Genomic DNA, 23281 nt, shown 5'->3' on the forward strand with positions numbered 1-23281 from the left:
ATATGAAGCTGAGTTGAACGACTTCTTAGATAGTTGTCCTCAGGGTGATTATGTTGTAACAGAGGGTGCTGTATGCAAGGCCATCTGTCGCCTAAAACCTAAACAATCTTTCGGCAGTGATGAGATCAGCGCACCCCATCTAAAAAGTGGTGGGCCCGCTCTTATTAGTCACGTAACTCTCCTGATGCAGATTATCCTCATTCAGGGTATTGTCCCAACCACTTTCTCAATTGGAGACCTTACGCCAGTTCCTAAAAAAGGAAAAATTACCATGCAATGCTCCTCTTTCCGTCCAATCACGATTGCTACTTCTCTATGCAAGTTATTTGAACTTTTATTCGTAGATGAGTTTGAGAAACTGTGTTGCAGTCCACCAAGACAATTCGGTTTCCAACGCGGTATTGGTTGTGCTGAAGCGCTCCATGTCGTTGCATATGCACTCCTGGATTCACACAAATCAGGAGAAAGCCTAGCGATCAGTGGCTTAGACCTGCAGAGAGCGTTTGATTCATTGATTCATGCGCTTATGTTGCTAAACTCAAAGGGGAGTGACCTGGAGTAACACTCAGGCTCTCCATGACATTTACTTTGGCGTTTACGTGCGACTCAAGCTCCCTCCCAATAAAGGCTTTCCGTCAGCACCACGGTAAGGTTTGATACCAGTCCGTAAAGGTGCCCGTCAGTGGGCAGTTTTATCCCCCAATTTCTTCAACAACTACATTATTGAGCCTCAAGATAGCTGTCCTTCATCATGTATTCTCAGTTCCATTGACATCTACCTAGTATGTTATGCTTATGACACGCTGAATCTCAGCCGGACGCTTAACCGCCTTTCAGAAATATTCTCATGTCTGCAGTCCGATTACGAGAAAGTCGGTCTGAGATTTTCCTCCCCAAAGTCGGAAGTCTTGCTTTACAATTGGAAGAATGACCCTCTTACTAATGTTACACTAGGTGATTGCTCAGTAAAACCAGTTAATAAAATAGTATATCTAGGGTTGCCAATAGGTTCCTCATTACAGCATACTCGCTCCCTCCTGATCTCACATCTTGAACGGCGAATTTCCAGCTTCTATGCTTTGAACGTTAAATCCACTTTGAGATTTAACCGTCCCTACTGGCAAGTATTTACAACGCTACCGCTCTGCCACATATATTATATGTGACCCCTTTCTGGAAATTATTGGCAAACCGTGAAAACTCTAAAATCCGCTCTTTATTTTTCCGTTTCGCCAAGTACCTACTAAAATTGCCACCTTGGGCAAAAAAAAGTTTTCTGATTTGGCGCTATAACCTAGCAGACCCAAATCTTGCTGTTGAGACATTTATTAACCGGCAAAAAACAAAACCAGAAATTCTAAAGCACGATTGGGCAAGTTTGCTTGTTTAATTTTCCCTTTTTTTTTTTTTTTTTTTTTTTTTTTTTTTTCTCCTTTCAGAAGTTGTTATCCTTGTTTTTATTTTCGAAGTTGTTGTTTCTGTTGTAATTTTTGAGTATATTATCTTTCTGTTTCCTCTTTTCATACTATTTTGTATACTATTTAAGGACTCCGCTGTTTAGAAAGATGTTTGTAAAATATATAAAAAAAGTAGACGAATGAAATTCCGTTTAGACGCGGTTAAAAAGTTTCAGATCGAAACCAGGAAGAAAAAATAATGTTTTAAAAGGGCGTTATAAATGTGTCCGATCGTTTTCGGATCAAAGTGACGATTTACTGTAGAAATAAGTCGGTACAGCTTTCAGTTAATTTCCACTTTTGAAACAAGCTTAATCTTGATGCTAGTAAATATATCCTTTCTAACTATCATTCATCGAGCTATATTTTACATTTAGTCCTACAAACCCCTTTAAATAAATACCGGTTTTTTTCTTTTATGGACTCTTTGAGATACAGTTTTTGAGTAGAGTCCCGTAAAAGGATTAATATGATGTATTGGAGGCTTTAAGAAAATAACTTTCTGAAAGCAAATCTTCATTAATAGGCTTGATATCAACTGAAGCATCGATGTATTACCTTGGCCATTGTTGACCCTGTAGTTCAGAATGTTTATTAAGATAACTTTTGAGTAAGTGTTTTAATTCCTTTATAGTCAAAATCTGTTGCCGCCCAGATTGCAGCCCGACTCAATACCAAGTTGAATTACATTCCGCGGGAAGGTGAAGCCGAAGAGACGGAGGAAAGTGAGTTAACCGTCAATAAAATTGAGGTTGAAATCGAGATCAACGATTTTCCACAACAAGCCCGGTGGAAAGTTACATCCAGGGTAACTATTTTTTTTCTAATTTAGAATTATTTTTACTGTTTATATGCTTTTACAGCCCAGTTTTTTCATTCCTTTTGAATGTCAAGACTGTTCTCTGATGGAAATGAAGTAATTCATTGTCATCTAATCACTGAGTTTTGTAAATATTACAATAGTGCGAACTTGATTTTTATCAATTTTTGAAAACATTAAGTTTTGACTTTTATCTTTTGTATGCTTCTCATTATAATTTTATTTTTGCTTTTACTTCAAAGCAAAGTCATGTTTTGTTTCGTAATCATCAATATGCCTGTATATTTTTGAAACCTGACTTTAATTCTCGTCCCCTATGTTTTGAATTTTAGGACCCCTCCCCCTCCTTCCTCCTCTGTTTGAGAACCCCTATTTTAGTCATTGAGTATTTATGGATATTTCAAAACTAACGAGAACTTAGTAAAACGTCGAACCCTTTTAACTCAAGTTAAACACTGTCTGAGGCTCCTCTATCATTTTCCTTATAAATAAACATTATATAAAGTAATATTTTCCTTATGACAGCCTTACCTCTATGAACTGATCACGCTACTCTTTTTCGTTCTTCCAAATGCTTAACATAAAAATACATTCCAAGACAGTTGCCTTTAACAGGCATGCAATACCATACTACGATCGATTCTGAAGCTTGATTCTGTTTTTTCAATTTAGAGCCGAGACTCTATATAAGAACTCTTGGAACCGTTGTGGTTCCAGGAGGTATACCATTCAAATCGAAAAATAGTCACTGAAAGAAGAAAGATTTAATTGAAACAAAGCTACCAATTTAGTTGCTATATATCTTTCTGGCCAAACTTAGCCTACTGTTGCACATGAAGGTTGCTGTTTTAGGAGTAGCTAAAAATCGGCCTTGGGAAAGAACAGTATTTTGTGTCTTTCTAAGTATATGTAGCCCTGTGCCCAAAAGCCAAGGGGTGTATCGCAATTTGCTGAGTTCTGTGGTAGAGCGAAAACCGTTTTTTTTAGTCTTGCAAGAACAGTTTGACTGCAAAGGTATACATGAGAAAAAACGTATATGGTCAAATTTTGTAGCGGAAGATTTTGGCTTATTTTGTTTGTAGTGCCAAAAATTGTGCTTCGTAGTTTTTTGAGTAGAGGCGCTGAAACATTTGTGCCCCATTTATAACCGGTATCCTTTGCGTGCTATGAAGTTGAGGTGCCTCTGCAAACGTATAATAGAGGAATCTTTTTATTTTGTAGCTCTTTTTCGAAAAAATAAAACAAAACAAAAACTGTGAAATGCAACCTTTTGTTTCAAGCGCAACTATATTTTGCTGGTTGAATGCCCTCTACAGAATTATGCCCATTTAAACTTCTTCAGATGCACACTGTTGTTAATATTACAACGCTAAGATTTTATTTAATTATGATCTCTTAACATTGTTTCAAGTCCTTGAATCTTTAGGCAATTTTTAGCCTTTCTATCGCTCTTATTAAAATGACTTTTCTGAAGATTCTGGTCCAATATCGATTGGTGTTACGGGCTATCCAAGGACGCTTGGGGTGTTGAGTGGGTGTCAGATTTCCACCGGTCGTTTTTGACGATTAAAAGGCCGTTAGAACTTTTAATTGACGGTTGAATTTTCCCTCCCTCAAGTTTCTACATCTGCTTTCTAAATCAGACACTATATGTGACATATGTGTGTTGATTTTCAACATTCATATGACTTCAATGGCTTCACTTTGGACTCTCCTGTCATACATACTGGAAATCGTTGTAAGACTGAGATTTTAACCAAGTATGACGCTTATAAGCAAGCAATAAATCTTTTAAAGCAAGGTCATATTGCAAAGGTTAATAGACTAAGAAAGATCATAAAGAAAAAAATAAATAAAAATCAGCTTCTCTGTATTACAACGACAAAGTTCTATTAGTCCAAGCAATGGTAAAGGAAGATTAAAGACGTATGCGGGAAAACAACTTCTGAAATTAATTTTCGTCTCCCTGAACCTCCTCATAAGGTTACCAAGGATTTAGCTCATATCTTAAATTTGGTTGATTATCTGTTGTATAGACCAAACGCTATTCGTAAAATGTGAATTGAATTTACTTCACTGGACAACCATGCGCTATTTTGATTATTTTTAATGATTATTTTTCCTAAAGGATCCGCACTTTGCCGTTAGTCAAAAGAGGTGTAATGTGCTTATAGTTGTGGGTTTTGGGGAGAGAAGTTGGAGGGAGTGCTATCACAAAGGACTCACGCTGAGGTCTTTAATCATCCAGAATGAATAGTTTCTTAGCCATGCTGCCTTTCCGTTTACAATTGTAATGAAAATATATTAAAATGTTGTAATTCTTTTGATACTACAGTGAAAAATAAAAATAATACTTATTAATACAAGAATAATAATAAAAGTCCCAATATTTCGGCTTCAGACTCGGAAGCCTTTTTCAGCGGGAAAGCAAAGACAAGATGTCAGTATATGTACGTGCGTATTGTAATGTGGGTTTGAAATACCTTCTTACATGGAATTCTATAAAAATGAAAAGGTTTTTCTATTTAAAAATAAAAAAAAATTCTAATTTGATTTTTTATAAAAATACTGTTTTATTTTGTTTGTGCAATTCCTTATTGTCTGTGCGTTGGGGCTTTACCACAGTAGATGTTGTTTAGATAGGAGTTTTCCTGTCGTTGTTTTTTGTTTTTGCATACCTTCTGTTGTGTTTTTCTTTTTTATGTTTTGATTCAGCTAGTTTTTTTCCCCTTATTAAGGGCTTCCAGATGTGAAGCTATAACATACAGACTTTTAATATCATTTTTGCTCTAAAAAGTTGTTTTATTTTTATTTTTTAATGTCTCATTAAAAGATTTAACCCGTTTTTAATATATTTTCATCACATTTTTATCCATATGGAAATTTTTTACTGACTCTAATTTCAATAGTTTGTAATATTTCCACGTTTTCTATTCACTTGTATTTTTGAAACCTCATAGATACACCTGTATGTAACATTTTGAAAGTTACGCCATATTAATAAAAACTTATCAATGTGGCGTAGTTTTGCAAAAGTTTGTGTAGCTTTGTTCCTTATATCTGATTAGTAGTTTGGAAATATTAAACACATGTCACCTGTCAGTCTCTAGTAAATGTTTTTGATCCCATACGTACTAATATCTTGATGCATCAAATGCTTGGCTAGGGCCGCCGAGAGCAGTCACGGAACTCTGTGCTGAGCAATCCTGGGCCCCCTATTTTCCTGATTTTATACCAAGTTTTTTTTAGTACATCATACAATATGCAAGTTGGGACTTCTTAAAAAAAAACTTCAAGATTAATTTGGATTTATATATATATATATATATATATATATATATATATATATATATATATATATATATATATATATATATATATATATATATATATCACTATTAAGCTTGACATGAACAATGACTTAAATAGAACATTGAAATATGGCCACCTTATAAGCTGCATTGACAAAATGATAATTTTTGTAATAAATATAAACTTTGGTTTATTTAGTTCTCAACTTTTTTTTCAGGCATATGCCTAAACCGATTTTTTAAAGTTTTTGTAGAAGTTAAAAAAAAATCATTTATTGTCGAAAACATACATGATATTAATTAATATGAATTATTTTTTAATCATAATACACATGATAATTTACACCTAGTCTTTTTTTTATCAAAATTTTGATAGGGTAAAGTCCTTCTTTACAGTAACCTAAGTATTCTTATTCACAAGAAAGTCCCCTGTTCTGCCCTTTCTTATGGTTAACATATTAACGATGATGTCAAGGTTGATTTATCTTACAAAGTCTGTCTCCAACTGCTAAACCCAACCATTTCAGTTTATTAAATAAAAAAAAGTTTTTTTCCACTGAAAGTAAGTAGCAACATTAAAACTTAAAACGAACAGAAACTGTTACGTATATAAAGGGGGTTGTGCCCTCCTCAACACCTCGCTCTTTGCGCTAAAGTTTTTTATAGTACTTTTAAGAAAGCGTCTTATTGTTCTAATTAAATGGCTCTTGTGTTTCAGGAGTCATTCTTAAAGAATTGGGAAAAAATTCAAACTTTAGCGTAAAGAGCGAGGTGTTGAGGAGAAGGCAATCCTCTTTATATACGTAATAATTTCTGTTCGTTTTAAGTTCTAATATTGCTCCTTACTTTCAGTTGAAAAAACTTGTTTTTTTATTTAATTTCTGATCGTTTTTAAATAATGCCAGGAAATCTGGCCCCGCATCCATGGATAACCCCCTCCCCACGGAAATGTCCTCTAGAAAATTCAATCCCGGTGAAAATTTACCCCGGAAAATTGCTCTTAACCACTCCGCACGTAAAAATGAGACGGAAAATAGAAGGCAAGACATATAAAAAGAATTTCTTATAAGAATTCTGGCAAATTCCCCCAGTGTATAATTTCCCCTGACAAGTTCACCCCCTGGAAAATTCCCTTCCCATGGAAAATTTCCCCGTGAAAAAACTCCCAGCAGAAACTTTGCCCCTCTCCCCACTCGAAAATGTATGCATTTTCGACCTTTCCCCTGGGGCTGTGGGGGGGGGGCATGTTATATCCGAATGCATAGTTATTGGGGATTTCAACTATGATGAACAAAATGGCTATCTCAAAATTTTGATCGGACAGTTTTGGGGGAAAGGGGTGGGGGAGGGGGCCTAGTTGCCCTCCAAATTTTTCGGTCAGTTAAAAGGACACTAGAACTTTTAATTTTTTTTTTAATGAGACCTCTCCCGATACTCTAGGACCACTGATGTCGGGTGTCGTTATGACCACCCTTGGAAAAACAATATATAAACACGCATCCGTGATCTTCCTTCTGGCAAAAAATACAAAATTCCACCTCTGCAGTAGGGTTCTCTTATACGCTGAATCTGATGGTGTGTTTTTCATTAAAATCACTTGACTTTTAGAGGAGATTTCCTCTTTTTTTTGAAAATCCGGAAAATTTTCTCAGGCTCGTAAGGTTTGACCGGTAAGACTAAACTTAATGAAATTTACGTATTTGAAATAAGCATAAAAAGGTGATTCTTTTAATATATCTATTGTTATCAAAATTTCGTGTTTTAGAGTTTCGGTTACTATTGAACCTTACTTACAGTTCGTTACCACGAACTGTTTGATACTGATACAGTGTTATAGGGACCGAAATGTCATATTACAAATAACAATGTTCTATCTCCTATGACATTGTCCAGGATAACTTTGAAAATATCATGCTTGAAAACACTCTTACAACCCTACTCGTTTTCTACATTATCCTTGCAGTCTTCACGAGCTGGTCTCTTTCGTTCTTTTCTTCTTTTATATTCTTCTTGCAGTTTTTGGGGTCAATCCATGGTATCAGCCACTATCTGAGCTGTACTATATTTGACCTCATCCTTCCAAGCGAAGATTCTTCAAATCTTCTATCAAAGAACTCTGATTTTTAGATACAACATCCAACGTTCCTTAACGACACTGCAGCCCTGTTTACGATGTCTACTTAATTCAAAGTCTTGAACCAAATAGATGCAAATAAAAGGCACCTAAATGTTTTGATATTGGTTTTCAGCCCATCTTTGTCTCGACGATTTTCTGCAGTTAAATTTAGCTCACTTAGCTCATCAAGGGCCTTTACAATCCCTGGTAGATGTGCAGTAACTGGTTTGACACTATCTACTCTGGCTGACCAACGAGTTTTGGATATTGAATGAAGAGAACTTGTTGACTCTCTACCGCTTGTTCTCCGCATAGGTTTAAGGAACGTTAAGTGCAAGCAGAGGAAACAATTTTGCTATTGGCAGAGAGAACGGTGGCCTTTCACGTTACCTTTCAATATGATTGGCCTTTCCATTATAAGCAGCTTTCATATTGCTCTGATTGTCGTAACACTGGCATTTATAATCTTCCAACTGAATTTCATACTAATTCAGCTTATTCAAAATAAGCTTAGCAGTGGCTTTTTCACTTTTTTTTAACAGTCAGTAAAGCACAACAGCCTCTCTTAAACTGTATAGGGCTGATTTTCCTGAGCGGCAAAATTTAAATATATAAAAAAAAGCAGTCTGTTGAACATGCCTTGAGCGAGGTGTTGTATCAACAATTACAACGTAGTACCTTGCTTTTTCTCTCTCTTCAAGGACTTTTCTTGTCACTTGGGCAGCACACAAACTAATGAACTCATTCTGAATGTTATGAGACAAGTAATGCACCTGTATTTTTTTTAATTTCTCTTGAAAAGATTGAACTTTATTTAAAGGTTCGTTCAAAATAGCATCGTAATTAGCAGGCTGTTCTAAAATACCAAAAAAGGCCTCATTAAAGAAGTCGCCAACCTTTCCGTTAGTTTATGAAAAAGCAAGCACTCAGACAGTAACAAAGTAACATTAAGCAGTCGCTTTGACAAATTGCACCATTTATCTCCTCTTGCTGAATTGAACGCAGAAGTAGTTCAGTCACATTTTTATTTTTATTTTTTCGATCTGATCATCTCTGACTTCCACTGAACATAAAAGGCTTTATTATTAGAGCTATTTTCATGTTCTGGCAATTTATCAAACTGCTTTTCCTACCGTTTCTCTGCTGAAGAGCCTTCCGGAATTCTTAAAGAAGAACATTGCACCTTAGGCAGCATGTTCAGTAAACGGTAAAATATTGTCTTAAATTTACTCCAAATATCTCGGTTATCTAGTTCATTATTTGTGATTTTCTTTTAAAAAACAGAAGTGGAACAGAACATCCTGCCGAATCTTCTGTGAAGTGATATGGCAATTGAATTTAATGATAGCATAAGTCGCGGCTAGAATCAAAAGCGGGACCTCTATGTCGAAATATTTTCTTGCATTTGGGACTGACTGGGAATGGGGTTAGGACACGACAGACAAATTTGACTGAGGCTCACATAGGCTTGCTTTTCATTATCAGCGACATATTTCTTTTGTTCCGTTTTATTTTTACAGTAATTTTATGTAAATCTACTGTGTCATTGGTTCCTACTTTGACTAAAACCTTAGATGACTGTAATGGCGGTTTAAAAAAAAACATCTAAGAGACAACTGGAACTTATGTGATTCATTTTCTTTCAAATCTTTTTCTTCCTTCTCTTTCCTTTTTTGAGCACCAGACTTATGTTTATAATTTATTGCAGATCACTAATTCTATTACAGAACTATGTCATCGCGAACATTGCATTGCATCGTAAACAAACAGTTGAGCCAGTGACGGACTGGCAGCTAAAACAAACATAACGTCTACTCAAACAGTCAAACGGGATGTGCATGAGACTATGCATAGACGAATGCTAATCATTACCACGTATTGACGAATTTCGATCGTCTAACAGCAGTTTTGTGTCAGCCACGGGCGTGTTCCAGCCGCCTCCGTGTCATTTTGTTACGCTAATAATAATACATTACTAAACTGCTTGATAGCTTTATTAATTCGCTCACTTGCGGTTGCAACTTTATTCAAGGCAAGGCGAAAATTAAAATTAATCCTTAGTGAACTGGAAAACCATCCTAAACTTTTGAGTTTAGCAGATTACATGCACAGAAAATAAATTTATATTCATCCGTGCCGGCCCCCCATTTGGTACCCCGGATCTCAGGGATACCCCCTGTCCCACCCTCTCGTATGCCCTGTTTCTGGCTCAATCTTATTGTAGTTCTTACTAAACATACTAAACCTAACCTTGTTTATTTCAAAATCTTGATATACATGTCCCCCTTAGCATTATGGCCAAACTCGGGGCAAAACTGACTTACGTAAGTTTAACAACCCTGCAGGTCGACATATATAACATATATATGGCAGTTTTTTTCTTTTTCTTTCTTTCTGTCTTTCTTTTTCTCTTTTTTTCTCATTCTCTGTCTATATTCAGCGTATATACTTTTTGTCGTGATTTTGTTAAAAGTTCGTATAATAAATACATTAAAAGATGATTTATAGACGTCAAATGAGGATCTTAGTCCCTTTTCTTTCTTTGTAGGAAGCCCTTCTTCAAATTGCTGAATATTCAGAAGCAGGTATCACGGTTCGTGGAACTTACGTAGCCCCTGGGAAGCAACCGCCTGAGGGTGAAAGAAAACTTTACTTGGCCATTGAAAGTACAGATGAAATGGCCGTTTCGAAAGCAAGTGCGGAAGTGCAAAGGATCCTTAAGGAGGAAATGATGAAAATGGCAACGTCAGTGACTCAGGGACGATTAGGGCGATATAAAGTTGTATAGATAATTGTACGCATTGATTTTATCTCAATATATTATTGTCTTTTACTTGTGATGTTATTATGATTAGGGTCCGACCGATATATCGGCCGGTTGATATTATCGGGCTGATATGGGGTCAGTGTAATTATCGGATATTGGAAAAAATATCGGATATCGGCCTTTTTTCATTTTCTTTTACTTTTTACTTATCCAGAAGATAGTACCAGATTTCCTCAGGTAATTTTTGCTTGTTCAGTCCTTATGGGCGGAGCCACCAGCTATGTCTGACCATGGAGAGCAGCAAGATGAGTCAAATGAATTTGAAGCGTATTTATTGTCAATACACACCTGGTGCAGCAATGTTCGAAATATATGGTGAGTTCAAGAACGTACAGCTAAAAAAAAAATCCAATATACTATACATTTCGGTTCAATGAATGTTCACTTGCGTCGGTGAAAGATCCAAGATTCAATCGATTAAAAACATAATATCCAGTCAGGGGTGCAGCTAAAGGGGGGGGGGGGTCCAACCTTGGAAAATTTTCCTATTTAACTTGGAAATTTAGGTTATGTGTCCGCATTTGTCGGCATACTGAACAATTTTGTCTGATACATTCTTTAAATCCCTCCTCCAAACTTAAACCCTGGCTGCACCCCGTATGCAGTGTGCCTAGCATGGATTCGTTAGTAAGAGATCATATCATATGAATGTAATGTACAGTTTTTCATTAATATGTGAATGATTAAAATACCAGTTCTAGCTTTTGGAATTTGGGTTTCGAATCAGCAATTTCAATAAATATCTTATACTTCTTTCACTCAGATTTTCACGTATTTGTGGTTATATAACTAAACCGGCTTAAGATAGTTTTACTATCCAGACTAGAACTTTATTTGATTTAATTTTTTACTAAATCTTTTCTCAATAAATCTTTTTTACATTATTCGTAGTCCTCTGTCAATTATCAAAGCTGTTCTTTGGTGTGTAATAGACCAGGGAGAAACGTGTGAGTATGAACATGGGCAGATAATGGGGGGTTTGATAGATTCTGGAGGGGAATCTATTGGCAAGTTATATCGATATAGTATCAGTATGATATCCTTATATCGGTATCCAACCCCAAAAATCCACATCGGTCGGGCCCTCCTGATTATGAATCATGTTGACTGTTTTAGTAACGATTGCTAGAAACTAAACATCAATGGAATAGGAAAAAATGCGTATGCTCAGGTAGCTATATAGTTGATGCTGCTCAGTTACTTTAGGCTGTCTGTTTGTCTCAGCCAACGACATATAATGAGTTTTTGTTTTTCAAATATAATTTAAAAATACCCTAAATTTCTCTCTTCTCGTCGACAACGCAAAGAACGATGTTAGCACATAATGGAGGAAAGATACGGGAAAAAATGCTCAAACTTTGGGGAAACTGTCTCCGAATTTTTTTTTATCAAAATGATCGAAAAATCAGCTTAATTACACAAAGAAAATCCACCCGAGTCCCCCTTGTACAAGTGTCCCCAATTTACCCTAGAAAGGGGAAAATAAGGGAGGGATTGATTTTTGTGTTTATAAATATTGTGGAGTTTAAATGGTCGTTTCCTATCAAATCAAGCATGCTGACGCCAAATCTGAATTCAGGTAAAAACTTGATTGTACTTAGTCAAGTACCTCATCTTACCTAGAACGGTTGTGAAAGCTGACATGCATGAACTAGTTATTTTAATTATTTTTGGTCGATTCATCATTTCCTATTAATGGCGCCTTAGAATATGAGTCTCGAACAGTTTTATTTCAAACCAGTATTCCAGAATCTCCTTCCCTCTCCAGTTTGCGGTTTCCATTCCTTAGTGCTATTCTTTAGGTGATCTAATCAGTGGGGCCATCTACCATAGTTCTATGAAATAACATGTGCTTATCGTGACATCGGACTTGGAATAACTCGAAACCAGAATATTCTAAAGCGTTTCCTTTAGATTCTTATTCATTTTCATTACGAAAGGGGTTTGATAACTTTAAAGGTAGTAATATTCAGACCACAATACACGGAATTTTCGGTAGAGCTTATCTTATCTGAAATAGTAGAGCTTATCTATTAAATAGTTCATAGGGTAAAAGAACAATTACCCCTGTCCAGAACCGCCTGTCTTTGGTTTCAGTATCTGGACCTACTTGAAATCCTGAGAAAGATCCTAAGAGCTGAAGGAAGTGGCAAACTTTAGCTTTATCTAGTCTTTGTTAGAAATGCTTTCTTAATTTGCTGCTTCCGGCCACAATCTTTACACGAAGTCTACTTAGCTATTCGGGCAGTCAATTATTCCGTTGAGGAAGGGCAACTCAGAGCAGAACAAAACGTTACAGGAATACCTGTTCATCCGGAGAACTGACAACTACTGAGAGGCATTTTCTCCTTATTTGGTGATAGAGCAGACGTCATTTAGAAGTATGAAAACGAGTGGTGGTCTGACGAAAGGTAGAGGCATGACTGAATTGCAGCGGACAATTTGGACACCTGCTATGCCTACTTTGGTTCTCGTTAACGAACGCATGCAAAACCTGACTGTCCTCGCGGAGTTGAATATTGAAAATCACAAAGAAGCGATGTCTTCGAGGAGAGCTAAAGGTTTGGTGGATATCGAAAAGATATTTCGATACATTGAACCCCTCAGGCAGGATTCACAGCTTTTGAACGTGGTTATTGGCGTCCGCAGTTCATCATCTGTAAACACAGACGATGCCAAATCTGTGAGAGCAACGATTCTAAAGGACATGGAAGCGAAAGACATTGACAAATATGTTTTCAAGAGAAAGGAGAAAGCTGTAACTATGACTGATACGTCATCCGTGGTGACAGATAGCGAGAGAAAATTGAAAAGAAAATGTCATTGGCAATGGTCCAATAACATTGCCAACCTCCCAGTTTTAGATGGTGGCTGGCTAGTCCACAAAATCCCGTGGGCTGCTGGATCCGCATACTCTGAGGTTGCAGGATTTTCCGTAGATTATGTCACAAGGCGTTTTGGCCAGGCAGTGGTAGTTTTTGACTCACACTGATACACTAACTACAAAAAACTGATCATCCAATGAAAGATAATTTGGGATTTCATAGATCTTTCATTGTACGCAGCTGAAGAAAACCAAAGGTTTGTCGTGTTTTAATGACTGAATTATCTCCTAACGTGAAGATCGTCAAAAGTAAGGAGGAATTTTTAAGAATCCCTAAAAATTAACTAATATAAAAAGGACTAAGAACAAATTAGAAACCGAAGCAGCAGACAATCTACTCGTTTGCCACGCAATGTTGGGCTGCGATACAACATCCAGACTTCACAACGTAGAGGAATCAGCAGTGGTTTCATTGTCACATAGACGGAATTTTTAAGGATGCTTGCAAGATCTTTATGACATTAGAATCCAACCACCTGGAGATCGCCGAAGCTGGAGAGAAAGCTTTGCTCCGCATGTAAATGGGGGAAAGTAATGAGAAGACCCTGAAAAATGTCCGGGTGCGAGCATTCACAATACGGGTTGCAAGTTCAAATGCTTTCGTTCAGGCAGAGCGGCTTCCGCCAACTTTAGTTGCCGCAAAGTACCATTTTTGCCGACGCTATTTGCAAATAGCGAAGTGGCAAGACACGTCCAATTCGCTAAAGCCCGAAGAGTGGGGTTGGTGCCTCTCTTCGTCACGGAATGTGTTACTTCTAATTATGACAGATGTTGCACCAGCATCGAAAAATCTGCTAAAGATGGTGTGGTGCCAGTGCAACAGCGGGTCTCTCAGATGCAGCTGCCGTCGGAACAGTTTACCCTGCAACTTTGCCTGTGGTGAGTGTAAATGAGCGTTGTGTGCTAAAGCTGCAGCAATACAGGATGAGGATGATAACGGAGTCGAGGAGGAAGAAGAATAAGCTTTAGGTTGTGATTTAAAATCAAAATGTTTTTGTGATTAATTTACCTGAGTTTTTAACGTTCTTTTTTATAACTGATTGATATGAAGTTTTGATCTCGACTTAAGAAGTAGTTTTCAAAATGTTATACTTTGTAACCCCTCATATTAAAGGCCCCTTAGAGGTGGAAATCAGGTAAATAGTAAAGAAAAACTTCTTGTGGCTTAATATTTGGCAATATTGTACTTTGACATAAAATGATCCTTTAGCCGCAGGAACCCGTCAAATAATAAATCCGTGAACTTTATCCACCCTCCATTCCAAGAAGGTGAAAATTAATTCTGGGATGCGGAAAACTGGATTTCTGACGTCGGATTCCGATTCTTCATGCTTGATTTGATAGGAAACGACTATTTAAATTCCAAAATATTTACAAACACAAAAATTGATTTCCTCCCCCTCATTTCCCCCTTTAACGGAGAATTTGAAACACTTGTGCAACTTGGATTCGAGCAGATTTTTTTGTGAAATTAAGCTGATTTTTCTGAACATTTTGGTGTAAAAAAAACTGCAACAATTTCCCTGACGTCAAACTGTATTTTTCCTCCACAATAGGTTGCTAGAGACGATAATATTTAGACCTCCAAATTCTTCAGACCATTATCTTTGCTCTTCAGCTGTAATGATATATGATGTCAATCGAGTGTTATCTTACATTTTACATGAAGATGCACTTTTTGTCAAAATTGGGAGGGGGATTGTGCGAAAGGGGAATTTTGATATTGTAATACTACAGTGTCATCGGTAGTGCATGTACTGATAAAAGTTGGAAGTAACCGAACATTCGGAAGTGATCTTAATTATTTAGAATAATTATGGTTTATTTCGAAAAGTGAATATATTACATCATCTTTTTTCCTAGAAGCATTGTTCAGCACTGTTAAACTTTGATCTAAAGAGTCAATTCCAAGGGGGTGTTACACTGTAAAAAAAAAAGTTGATTTCCAACAAAATGTTTTGCTCGAATTCAAACAATTCAAAAAAAAACAATTCTTCTATTGGAATTGTGACTTGCTTATTGAATTCCAACAAATTATTGAACTAATTAAGATTTATGCACTTTTCAGTAAAAAAAATTTTAATTCTCGACGCAAATAGGTTATATTGATCAAAATGGTTTGGACTTCAACAGTAGATTTCGATTTCTAGAATATCCTTGAATTTGGCTATGGTGCCATTTAAAGTGAATTTATGTATAATACAAATGTTCTTATGAACATGCATAAAGTTATGTACAAATATTTTTAGCTTACAATTAATATTTTGGAGCCATAGAAGAATATCATATGATTTTGTTTTATCACTAGTGGCTTTTGGAATAGTTACAGTGTATTAATAAAAGAGAAACAATCTTTTTCGGCCTTTCCTAAGTAAAATTAAGTTCGGACCTATTGAATGTTAATATCATACTTTACGGGATTATTTTTGTAGTATGATTACTTGGGTTTCGCTGGAAACTAACGATTCCACTAAACCTTATAATGAGAGTAATAGTCTGCCTCTGAGCAGGAGGAGGACCTGTTCGGTCTTACATCTGAAACTTGTTATTGATAACCATTCCTGGCAGGTGTAAGAACATGGATCTATTTCATGGTCAGACAAGATTGTAGGCTTAATAAATTGAACAACGATAGGAATGGAAATCCAATTAAAAAACAGGAAATCCAACAAACAAGATGGAAATCCAATAAGGATCTTAAAATCCCACATGTTGTGTTTGAGAATTCAATTTGGGTATGTGAATCCGTCATTTTTGTTTCTCAACAGATTTGATATTCAGTAAAGATCTGAAATAACCAGACCGTGATCTAGAATAGACTTTCATCTGCTGAAATTCTCTGTTTGCCGTTGATAAGCACTAACAACCATTTTTGTGTGGTATCAAACAATTTTTTTTACAGTGTACTCTTCTTTTTATTTATGGGTAACCCTCGTTTAGGATTTAAAAAAAAGAATAAAAATGAACCATAAAAGCACTTTTTTCAAATGAACGTAAGGAGAGACATCAAAACATCAAAAACGAAAACAAATTATTTCGTATATGACGGCTGTCCCTTCCTTAAAGCACAAGGGCAATTTGAATGGGATAAACTATATTTCACAATACTTCAACAACGGAATAACTTATCCATATGTGTTTGTTTAAACAATAAAATTTTCAGTTTAAATGTTTTGAAGACAATTGGTAAATGAACAAAAACTTGTAAACTTGCAGTTAACACCATAAATTGCACTCCTAAATGCTTCAATGTGGTACTATAGACTTTAACTTAAAGACTTTAGCGTTAAGGTGGAATAGGCCCCCCAGATGACAAACAAAGAGATCATAAAGAGATTATATATTTTTGATTAGTTTAAATCTGAATTCTTCATTTAGCTGCTGAATGCTTTAAGCCACAATTGAAAATGATTAAAAGAAATTATTTTAACCAGGGGCGGACCTAAAGCAAAATCTTGGCGGGGGGGGGAATGTGACAATGGCGCCAGTTAGTAAAATTCGGGGGGGGGACTGTAACAAAGGTGCCAATAATTGACCAAATTGAAAAATTTATTCACAAAAAAAGATCGAAAAAAAGAAAAAAGAGCGCCAGAAAAATCTTGGTGGGGGGGGGGGGGAACCCAGGCCCCCCCTGGATCTGCTGGTGATTTTAGCATAATTTAGTTTTAAATACCCCAAATTTCTTTTAAATACCCCACCGTGGGTTAAAAATTCCAGGATGTCTGCAAGGTTCGGTATCACAGATCCGATTGCTGCTGTGACGAAACGTCGTTCTGAATTTTTGGGGTCGATTGGGCCGAGTAGTATGGCAATTGCAATTCGTCCTTAGTGAGTTTTTTTTATTATTTTTTTTTGTTTTGGGGGTGTTTTGTAACGTTTGTTTTTGTTTTTGCTGTTAATTGTTTTTTTTTTTTTTTTTTTTTTATTATTATTTATAATCCATTCGTGCCATTTTTTGTTTTGTATAGAGTGGGTGAATAAAATTATCTATCTATCTATTATAGTTCTGTCTATGTGAAAGAGTATCATTCAACAGCATGGGCGCCAAGAAGTGAAGCTAATGAGGCATCTGCCTTCCTGAAAGACTAAAAAGGCAAAAAAGGTGGACCCTTTGGAACATTAGAAGAAGTGATTTCAAAACTTAATTTTCAAAAATATTTGCCACAGAGACTAATCTTTCAGAAATATAAATCCAACGGAGATGAAAGTTCTTCATCACTTATTTATTTAGACAAATCGCCCAAGCCAGTGTTGCACAAACAAATTTTTAACTAAATTCAGTTTAGTTTAAAAAAAAACAGCCTCGCTTAACCAAGCCAAAAACCCCACCGAAGAACCAGAATGAAGCCACGTGTAGATTTTTACTGTTTGTGTTATAAAGACCGTTCGTCTCTTTGTTTTAAGTTGTTGGTTCCTTAGGCCAGCATTAATGCAGATGTACTTGCCAGGCATAACAGTTATCCTTTTTTTGCAAAAATGAAATTCGTCTGAACTGGGTTCTAATCTAACTGGGTTTTAACTAGGCTAATCTAAAAACACTGCTCAAAACTGCAGTCTATTGCAATAACAATTCTGGAAAAGGGCTAATATTTTATTCAACGGAAACCATGTTGCTCTGAATGACACAAATGGAAGGCTAATTTTTAAGCTGTGAAATCATTTTTGGTACTTGTTAAGAATCCGGTAAACACACTAGAAGTGAAGTTTTGTTAATGCTAATGAAATAAAACAAAATAGGATGAAAGTATAGTAGTTTATGAACAAATTTGGGCTATATATTTGCACATTAGGGGGAGGGGGTAAAGCATAGCATATAATTACACATGTAACCTAACCTAGGTACCTTTATTTCCGTCATCAACCCCAAAAAACTAAAGTTTAAATCTTTGTCACGGAATGAGCAATACCTCACTAGCCAACGAAAACCTGTTTTTCATATAGGATTTCCTTATATTCTAGATGCGGTTCTTAGCGTGTTCTACCGGATTCTTAATAAGTACCTCATTAAATCTTTAACATAATTGGCTTTACATTTTACTCCATCTCTTGTCCATTTTATTTGCTTCTTAATCCCTGAAGTGCATTCCCAAAGTAAATATAGGTACTTGTTAAATTCTATATTTAGGTCTATCAAAGCATGTTAGATTTGGTAAAACATGCATTTTTAATGCATTTAGTTACGCCCAAAATTCTAACAAGTAACCGAAGAATTTTATTTCTAAAATCCTCAAGCACAAAATACGCCCAGTTTTTTTCTCCAAAATTCACTATAAATATGCAAAGAAGAAAAATCACAGTTTCTGGAAATTCAAGTAAAATTATTCCTCAGGTTTTTGACAAACGAAGCTGCTTGTTGAATAGCAGGGAAAAGCTGTCCATTTCCAACTGTGATGTTTACATATCTGAACACATTTAGGCCTGTCTGATGAGCCTGGCTGACCTTCCGCCCAGTAGTCAAAGACTGGATAGGTACGATCAATCCATGTGAAATCCAGGTTAAACGAGCGCACTGACTCTGTGCTATCCAAGCCGATCCACGTGTTTTCGTCATGCTGTTTTGCAATTTCTTGAACAAAATTTTGCGCCTCAACAGATCTAAGGATGGGTAAGTCACCGCCCATTTCTTTGCATCTGTTTCGAGATTCTCTGTAATCTTGTGGCGTTGTTTCAAATATGTAACATGACCCTCCGTGTAAAGACCAACCTTTGGGGCATTTGGCATCAATCGATCTCAACATTATGCAGCTAATGATGATTATTGTTGCGCAGGATAGCTTCATCGCTCCTAGAAACACAAAACAGTAATTGAATTACACGCTGACACATTAGTAGTAAACCTCCAATTCGTTGAAAACCTAAATGCAAACTTACGCCTGAAGGCATAGATATGTGTGTAAGTTTTCAACGAATTGGGGTTACCAGGGTCATTTGCAAAGAGCTACCGTTCCTATAGTAATTTGAAATATCATATGGAATTTGCTTGAAGGTATATACTGTGCGTATGTGTCCGTACCAAACAGGTTGGGTATAATCTATTCTGGCTCAAGGTTTTTCTGACACATTTAACTTAATTTCTATTTCATTACATACTAGTTTTTTTTATGTTGTATTTGTGTTGGAAAACCGGTGTATCTTTTTAGATGTCAATTATTTTTTGTATATATTCAAGTTTCAAATTAGATTCCTCAACAGTTTTGAGTAGTTTATTGAACATAGCATAATTGAAATTTTTCGTAAGCAGTTACATAGAAAATGGATAATTCAAAGCAATTTTTGGTGAGTAAAAATTTTCTCATTATTATAATAAAAAGAGAAATTGTCATGTTGTTAATTTAATTAAGAAATTATTTCCTTAAAATATAACTAAGGTTAATTATATAATTATAAGCATTTTTTTTTTTTGTTCTTTAAACAATAAATTTTTCAAGTTTTTTTTTAAACTTTCGGCGGCTTTTTTTTTTTTTTTTTTTAGGGATGTTTTTGTAAATAAATACAGGCCAGTGTTCATTTACGGTGTGATTTTTATCATTATAAGTTAACCTTTTTAGGGATGTTTTTGAAAAAAGTGCTTAGCTCTATTGAAAAAAAAAAATGTTTTACAGTACTTTAAATGCCTAACATAAACTGAATTATTTTCCAAACCCAAAATACATTTTTTTTCAAGGAAGTGGACACATGCAATACCCCCCTTCTAAAAAGAGGGCAAGGTTTAGCAAAGGTATATTATCGCAAGCTACAAGACCTTCAGTTATAAAATTCACTGGTAGAACTACATACGAACTTGACCAGACAATGCCTGTGAATCTTTTAATGATAAGGTCCTCTGACCCCAGTGTTAGCTCTATGTCAGCTGGAATGAACTTGGAAATGGAGTGAACTGCTTTATATAATGCCTCAACTCAGCCTACTGAAGATTGTGAGCTTAACCCCCCTCAAGTTTTGCCAAGGAGTTCAGATATAGAAGACCTGTCAGAATTTGTAAGTATATACATAATTTCTTTTGTTTCTATCCCTATTTTCAAAAATAAGGTAAATTTTCTCAGGCGCATAGCTTTTGATGAGTAAAACTTAAAATTTGTTTCTAAAAACTATTTCATTTTCTTTCATTAACAAAATTAGCTGGTATATATATAAAGGAATGCTTATCATACATTTCTATAACAAAAAAAACCTTACATCTTAACTTCTAACCAAGATACACTATAATTAAATAATTTCAATATTCCTTTTAGACAAAAAAACTAAAAATTTGAAAAAACGAAAACGAAAGAAATTTGATACTACACAGCTGACATGCACTTTTAAACTTATATGTTTATGCTAATGAATTTTCATACAACCGGTACCTTATCAGATCCACCATTGCTTTTTAATCCAATTTGAATTATAAGTGGGTCGCTCGCAAAGCAGACTTTAAATAGTAAGATGTCAATCTTCAATAGGCAATTTACACAGGAAAAAAGGTTTTTTGATAATTTCCAAATATGTCTTCACAGCGAAGTCAAGAAACATTATTTGGGTGAACCCGTTTTTTTTTTGGTCATTTCATTGAAACACTTAGGTGTTTTCGAGAAAGAATTTGTGACTGTTCTATTTGAACAGTGTTGTGAAGTCCGATACCCCCCACTCTAAAGGGTATCGATCCTCCTACATCGAAGGAAGCTCCCGGTTCCCAAGGGTCCTCCCCGGGAGAGGAGGGAGGGTAGAGGAGGAGGGTTCTAAAAAAGGACCATACAACATTTTAATTGTTGATATTGATGGAGAAAACACTTTTTCTCTCTTAAAAATATTTATAGAGCCCATGTCAACTTCAATCAAATAAGGGGACAAAATACCCAGAAGACTGCAAATTCTTGATAAGGCAGCAGCATCAACAAGAATCATATGGGGTTCGTGTCCGTTAACTGAAGCCGAGGACCAAGTGTTCATACAGCATACCGCGTCACTTGAACAATGTTCAAATTTCGTTGATAGTTATAATGAAGATAATAAAAACATATATTTTTACCCATACTTTAAATTTTTATTTTAAAAAATTTTTGTAATAAAACCATTAGTTTTTTTTTTTTATCAGGATGCGTGTTTATTTGTTTTTTTTTTCTTTGGTAACGGTATCAACCTAAAGGTCCTAGGATATTGAGAGAGGCCTCATTCAAATATAAATTAAAAGTTCTAGTGTTCTTTTTAAGTGACCTAAGGATTTGGACAGCAACTAAGCCCCCTCCTAGGTGCATTTTTTCCCAAGGTCAACTGATTAAAATTTGGAAATTGAAATATTTGTTCAAAAAAATCTAAATAATATCTCTTCGAATATAATTTTATCACTCAAAGTCCCGGAGGAGGAGGAATGTAAGTGATTAAATCTACCCAATGTTTGCATATAGTATAGGTTCTTTTTAAGCATAAGTACGTTTTAAGTTTTTTTTTTTGGTAGAAGGAGGGTTTGGGGGAGGGAGTTAATGGGTAGGATATCTCCAAGAAGGTAAGTGTCAGTGAGGAAGAGACATTCTATATGTGGGTGGTAATCTTAGATGTCACATCACTATTTTAAAACGATAAGAAGCGAGATTTTAAGCTAAAATTTGAACTAGAAACTAGTTTAAATAAATAAAACTTTCAGTTGAAAGTTTTTCAACTGAAAGTAAGGAGCAACTTTAAAACTTAAAAAGAACAGAAATTATTTCGTATATGAGGGGGTTCGCCCCTTCGTCAATACCTCACTCTTTAGGCTAAAGTTTGTTTATTGCTTTCAAAAGAGCTATTTATTCTAATTAAGCGACCTTTTTGATTCAGGGGCTCATTTTTAAAGAATTGGAACAAAATTTGAACTTAGCGTGAAAGGCGAGGTGTTGAGGAGGAGGGACCCCCCCCCTCATATACGTAATAATTTTGGTTAATTTTAAGTTTTAGTGTTTCTCCTTAATTTCAGTTGAAAAAAATTTGTTTTTTTATTTAATTATTAACAAGTGCTTGAAGGATGGTCAAATTTAATTGAGAATTATAATGAAGAGGCTCAAACAATCGAATTGGACCCATATTTTGCATTTTTATGTTAAAAATTTGTTGGAATAAAACCATTAGTTTTTTTTTTATCATTCTCTTGTTCTAACTTACCCTTCTAAGAATAAGACTACATTTTCCTGACTAAAAAAAAAATAAAAAATATATATTTTTTAACATGTTCAGTTGAAATTACGAAATACAAAATGAAATGCAACTTTTTTTCTTATTATTTTATTTGTTGAGGTGGTGGTGGTGGTGGTGGTGGTGGTAGTGGACAAGTGACCATTAGACATTGAAAAGGTTTATCAACTATAAAAAATTTACATAAAAAATTAAACTTTTTTTTCTGAATATTAAACATATTGCACCACCAGTTGAACAATCGAGTGATGAATCGCGAATATTTAAAGAACCAATTTTTTTAACACCATCAAATTTCAAGGATAAAGCCCAATTGGCTCTAGAGTCTTTTGATTGTAAAGGTGGGTTCTTTAACGATGTTTTTGGGGATATGTTCGTCCTGTAGGACTGAAGTTGCGATATTGACATGTTTGAGAATCCAAGGTGAATAGATAGTTTCATTCGTGAATATTTGGGTGAGGCTACAGGTTAATCTGACCTGGATCGTCATAGCGAAGGTCCATCAAAGTACAACATAGTCTGGCTCTACAATTTATCACAAAATAAATAAGAACATGAGTTAGAGAACCTGGAGCCACATCCCCCCACTGTGATTGAACAGACCGGGAATGGTTTTATCGACAGTTCTCTGTCACCCACCATAAGCCCACTCCATGCTTTAGATATTTTTAGTAATTCAACAAAATGAGTCCCCCCTGGTCCGGATTTTTTTTCTCTTAAGC

The 23281-nt window shown here is 35.5% G+C and overlaps 1 protein-coding gene and 1 pseudogene across 1 annotated transcript; one reads left to right on the top strand and one right to left on the bottom strand.

Moving 5' to 3' along the window:
• LOC148938971 (putative ATP-dependent RNA helicase DDX46 pseudogene) overlaps positions 1-10537 on the top strand; it is a 27668-nt pseudogene extending 17131 nt beyond the window's left edge.
• An 8077-nt stretch (positions 10538-18614) lies between these two features.
• On the bottom strand, positions 18615-19196 carry LOC148938972 (C-type lectin domain family 4 member M-like). The gene has a single exon (XM_089107369.1). It carries the CDS (start codon positions 19193-19195, stop codon positions 18734-18736), a length of 462 nt encoding a protein of 153 aa, XP_088963495.1. The 5' UTR covers position 19196; the 3' UTR covers positions 18615-18733.
• Positions 19197-23281: the final 4085 nt, after the last annotated feature.

The sequence above is a fragment of the Artemia sp. Qi Xiang Cuo genome, unplaced genomic scaffold (assembly GCF_049724085.1).
Source record: "Artemia sp. Qi Xiang Cuo unplaced genomic scaffold, ASM4972408v1 HiC_scaffold_23, whole genome shotgun sequence".
NCBI classification, from domain to species: Eukaryota; Metazoa; Arthropoda; class Branchiopoda; order Anostraca; family Artemiidae; genus Artemia; species Artemia sp. Qi Xiang Cuo.